This window comes from Manis pentadactyla, chromosome 9 (genome assembly GCF_030020395.1).
Source record: "Manis pentadactyla isolate mManPen7 chromosome 9, mManPen7.hap1, whole genome shotgun sequence".
NCBI classification, from domain to species: Eukaryota; Metazoa; Chordata; class Mammalia; order Pholidota; family Manidae; genus Manis; species Manis pentadactyla.
In genome coordinates, this window is record NC_080027.1 from 19,661,579 (window position 1) to 19,667,351 (window position 5,773).

At 37.8% G+C, this 5,773-nt stretch overlaps 1 protein-coding gene across 1 annotated transcript; it reads right to left on the reverse strand.

Annotated features, from left to right (window-relative positions):
• Window positions 1–4,158: 4,158 nt before the first annotated feature.
• Window positions 4,159–5,076, reverse strand: LOC118907981 (olfactory receptor 9G4-like). Its single transcript, XM_036877057.2, has one exon. The coding sequence runs from the start codon at window positions 5,074–5,076 to the stop codon at window positions 4,159–4,161; it is 918 nt and encodes a 305-aa protein (XP_036732952.2).
• Window positions 5,077–5,773: the final 697 nt, after the last annotated feature.

Consider the following 5,773-nt stretch of genomic DNA (forward strand, 5'->3'; position numbering starts at 1 on the left):
ACTAAGTATGGCTCTGCCAACACTTTGATTTGGGTCCAGTTATATCGAGGTTGGACTTTGGACTTCAAAAATTAGGAGAGAATTTATTTTTATTGTGTTAGGCCACCAAATGTGTGAAAATATGTTACAGCAGCCATGGAAACCCAATACAGGAATTTGTGGAACATGACCTCTATGAATCTTCTTTCCTTTAGAGGTAAAAGCAGGGGACTGGAGTACTTTGAAAATGAGAAGTTAAAAAACTATGTATTGCATTCTCTTTGATTACATGATTTCTTCACCTCTGTAATCTGTCCTGCAGATATATTTACATTACCTTCCAAGGACTTCCTAGTTGCTCCTATGCTATGACTCCCTAGAGCTTCAGTTGTTCTCATGCAGAAATGTCCCCTTCTTTAATTTGTGACTTATACAGCCTGGGAAATGACTGGATTTGTTTGCAAAATTGCACTTGGGAATCAAAGTGACAAGAGATATTTCTTCCTTATTCTCTCTCACTGCAATTATTAAAATATAAAATAAAATATAAAATGAATATATGTGTGAATGGACACATACATGAATATATATATCAGTGTTTTTAAAAATTGAGAAAAAAAGACTGAAGTTATTCTGTGTGAGGCCGAAGACACAGGGAAATAGCACGAAGTAAGAAAAACATGAGAAGAAAAAACAAGGCCAAGCATAAAACGGATGCAAGGATATAACCCGCCACATATCTAGTCCTTTTAGCTGCTCTGTGCATACCACAAATGTCATCAAAACTTTCTAGCAGCCCATATATACTATTAGTAATGTCCAAAAGCCAAGCAGAGCAACCGAAATGGTCGGTCAAAAAATTACTATTTCTGATACTAATTTTGACATCACTGCTCCCAAGTGTCTTTCTTTGTAAAGAGAATGAGTGAAATATAATACATAATATCTTGAATAATGTTTTTATATACATAAAGAAAAAAGGAGGTTTTTAAGCTACATTTTCTTGTCATTCATTCACAGATTTATAGCTGGTTGCATATCTTTCTAGATAAATGATCAAGACGGACAGGTTTTATACATTTTAGGCAAAGAGACAATACGTCTGTGAGGGATTGACAGGAGAAAGAAGGCTTATGTTTGGGAGTTTCAGTTAGTGAGGAATTCTCAGCGGTGTTTGGGCTGGTGTAGTAAATTAGTGAAAAGGCAACAAGATGTGTTTATGCCACCTTCTCAGCTTTGCATTGTCCGTCTCTAGTGATAAGGGCATCTACTAGCTTCCCTGCGCAGGGAGGAAGCCCTTCACGTGGAAGGTTTATTTTCTGGTTTCAAAGGGGTGATAGAGGAGGGTCAGGGTCCTTCCTGCACCTGCTGTGCCCATGAGGGGCAGCGGCCCTCGGGCCCTGCAAACCTTCTCATCATTTTTCCTTCTATGTATTTCAATGTTGTTTGACCCTCTTTAGTAAGAGTTATGGATTAATATATAACCCATGTAAGAGAAAAACGATAGAATTAAAAGTAGTTTCTCCAGATATTAATAAATATGTTAAATATAATTAATGTTATTTGTAAATGAATGACATATTTAAAATTTTGCCTTTCATATAATTATTTATCCAATTACGGACAATCAAAAAAGAAATCCAACTTCAGCTTAGTGGGAAAGTCACTTTCCTTGGAGAATTTCTAACATCTTCTAATGTGTAAAAGCAATGTCCCGTATCTAGTATATGCATACATGTGTTGAACAAGATCTGTTTATTAGCCAGGCTCTGCTGTCCTAAATACTTGTATAGATTCACAGCCTTCAAATATCCATGACCAAGAATCCCTACTTTGCAGCATTTATTATGTTATAAATTTTACATATACTTGTGGTGATGCACTTCCCTGTCACTTCCTGTAGTATTGGAATTTATTTTAAAAAAGTGTATTTGTTCTTTGTCTCCATCCCAAGCACCAAGCTCCTGCAAGCACTTGGGATTTTCTAGGTGATGAGAGCTATGAAGGAGGCTTTTGTTCAGTCAGTGCGGTGACTTTTGGAGAGCCCTACATCACCTAAGGAAGGGGGCTGGTGGGCAGGGGAACCAGCCTGTGATTAGAGGGTTGGAACTTCCAAACTCCCTGACCTCCAGGGAAGGAAGAGGGGATGCAGATTGAACTCAATCACCAGTGAACAATGATTGAATCAATCATGCCTCCATAAAACTCATAAAGACAGGATTCTAAGAGCTTCCAGGATGGTAAACACCCTGGAGATCTGGCACACTCAGAGAGCCCGCAAGCTCGGCACCCTTTCCCCATACTTTGCTCTATGCATCTCGTCCCTTTGGCTATCCTTGAGTTATATCCTTTATAATAAAACACTAATCTAATAAGTAGTTTCTCTGAGTTCTTGAGCCACTTTTCTAGCAAATTAGTCAAACTGAAGAATCTCTGATTGGTAGCCAATTGGTTAGCACAGGTGACAACCTGGACGTGAGACAGTCTCGATTTTACTCTGTGCTGTTCCCCATGCTGTTCTGCAAGATCCACAGTCTGAGGAATAAAGATGTAAAAGAATCTCTGAAAAACTCTGTAGGTTAACACAATCTGAAGTCCAAATTGTAACAAATTTCTCCAATTAGTTCTCAGAGAAAATGGTTTGCTCCGGGGAAGCTGGAGGTCCTGGATTAAAAATACTTTATTTTAACTCAAAGAAATTCAGGGACAAGATTTTGTGTGTATGAATTGATTTGCTTTAGTGACAGGGTTATAATCCATATGAAAATACTTTGATTAATTGAATATCAGTATACTTTATAAAAAGCAGCATCAGAGTATAATGTAAAATAAAACAAGACGTATTGCTTCTTGATCTCAATGGATTAAATGTTAATGTAATAACTCTCCCCTGACACTGACCCATTTTTGTTTCCCCTACTTGATGAGTTTTATGGGAATATAAAGAAAATATTATATGGATTCTGGACATATATGGAATGCACCCCTATCTTCCTCTCCATTGTTTATAGAACTTCTGTGTAAATGGAAGAATAAGGAACATTAAGAATATTTGATGAAAAGAGAGAGTGTGTGATGTGTTATTTAATGAATGCAGACAAAAAAGAAGATCAGAATGTCAGAGCTAATACAAATGGCCAAGTTGCTACAACTGTATGTTCTAAAATTTTTATTTAAAGGCATTTTTTAAATGTGCTCATTACAATAATAGCTGTAATATTCAATCACAAAACTCTGACTTCTGAGGCACTAGCTCATCATTTATAAGATGAGCTAATAATCCTTAATTTACAGTGTTGTTATAGAAAGTATTGAAAAAGACATCAACTAAACCTGCCATGAACTGAATATTGAGTTATAAGTGTCTTTGTACTTGAAATCTTCTGGTGGAACAAAAGAAGAGCAGCAGCGCTGGCTCTAGGACATAGTGGGGTTGGGTCTGCAGTTTTGTTTAATTCAGTATGTTCTCCCTGGTGTTCATAGTTTCCTTCATGGGAACATGTGGTGGTGTGAAGTGATGGAGAGAATGGCAGAGTGTTCATTCCCTGTGAACAGATCTCTCCTTTAGGCTGATATACAGTTCTGGAGACACATATTTCTCCATTGATTTAGAGAGGTATTGGTTTATTGGCTTGTTTATATAATCCCAGTAACTCAGTAAATTGATGTAGAAGGCACAAGGTTTACAAAGATATTTTGTATATACTCATTAGAGCTTTATGAAGGAATGAGGGAATGCCTTACTAAAAATAAATATTTAAAAATCTCTAATAAATTTCCAGCAGTTGAACCAATACAGATCTTTTCCTCACATGATCAAGTTTGATCACTAAGCTTCTAAGTCAAACCATGTATACAGCCATCAAATTACACTTCTCATTCCAAAATTTCCCAAAGATATTCAAGAAGATAAATTTTGTGAAAATTTTCTCCTGCAGAGAAGTAAAATACAATTTTGTGGAACATCAAACCCACCAATATTACAGGCTTAAAATGATTTAGTCCCTCTCAAATAATCAACCATTAAAGAGTGGTTTGATCAATATATCATTGTTTTAAATATAACTTGAATTTACAGAAATATTGCAATGTTTAGAAACATGAATATAAGCTAATAACTTGGAGAATGCAATCAGAGCATTATGTAAAAGATCACATTCCTCTCTGTAACCTTATGGTCTATAATGCTTTCCAGAAGAACTCTTTGATATCTTTGTTTCTCAGGCTATAGATGAGATGGTTGAGCAATGGGTTGATCATGGTGGAGAACAAAGCAGCCACTTTGTCTCTTTCCAGAGGGTATGTGGAATTTGGCCTTGAGTACATGAAGAGCAAGGACCCATAGAAGAGCATGACAGAGATGAGGTGAGAAGCACAGGTAGAAAAGGACTTGCACCTTCCTGAGGCTGAGCAGATCCTCAGGATAGGCAGGAGGATGTGCACATAGGAAATTAAGATGGCAAGAATGCTGAAGAGGACCGTGAAGCCCACCACACCTAGGAGGACTTTTACATAGACATAGGTATCTGTACAAGACATTTTCCCCAATGGTGGTGCATCACATAAGAAATGGTCAATGATATTCTTACCACAGAAACTCAGGTGGAAAGTGTTGGCAGTATGGGCTATGACATTCAAAAACCCTCCTATGTAGGAGCCAGCAACGAATGCAGCACAGAGAGAACTGGAGATAGCACTTGAATAAAGTCCTGGGTTGCAGATGGCCACATGGCAGTTATATGCCATGGCTGCTAGGAGGTAACACTCAGTGAAGGCTACAACACAAGAAAAGAACAACTGAGCCCCACACCCGGCCAAGGAGATGCAGTTATATTCTGAGTCACAAATGGCCAGGATTCTGGGACTATACACAGAAGCGTACTGAAAATCCAAGATTGACAGATTGCTATTGGAAAAGTACATAGGTGCGTGCAGGCAGAAATCAATGTGGATTAAGAAAACCAGGGTCGTGTTCCCTGACAAAGTTATCAAGTAGAGCATCAGAAATATTCCAAATAGAATCAGCTGCCACCAGGGATCTGTTGGGAAGCCCACCAAGATGAATTCAGTCAGGATAGTGAGATTTCCCACTTCCATGTTTATAGAGGAGAGAGCCAGTTAATGACTTTGAAAAAAAAAAAAGCAGCATTTTGTGATTTTTCTATTGTAAGAAGTTAACAAAGGTATCAATTATATCACCAATTACTAGGTAGTTAAAGGCTTTTTAAATTTTTTATTTTTTTTACTGAAGTGGAGTTAATATACAATATGATATTGGTTTCAAGTATACAACAAAGCTGTCTTCATTATTAGATGCTCACCCTAACTATTGTAGTTGCTACGTGTAAACATAGTTGTTACCGATTTACTGTATTCTCTATGCTGTGCTTTCATCCCTGTGACTAATGACTCTCTAAATTAATAGAACTTCCACCTGTGACTTGGTAAGACCACAGGAATTGGTGTTAGAATCTGATTTTCGAATAAGGGCTTTCACTTATTCATTGTTTAGTGCAAGGCATGTCTCATAGTCTAACCAAACATTCAAGAAAAATGATGCCTCTTACAGGTTGGCTGATTGAGTAAGAGAGATATTCATAAAAACACCCAGGCCAGCTTGTCACACAGAGAGGAAAGCCTGTGTGAAGATACAGTCTGCAAGCCAGGAAGACAGCTCACACCAGGGGCTGTGTCAGTTGTCGACTTGATCATACACTTCCAGCATCCAGAACTGTAGGCAGCTGATCCAGAGCATCTCCCGAAGCAAATTCCATGAATACCACAAAAAGCCTAT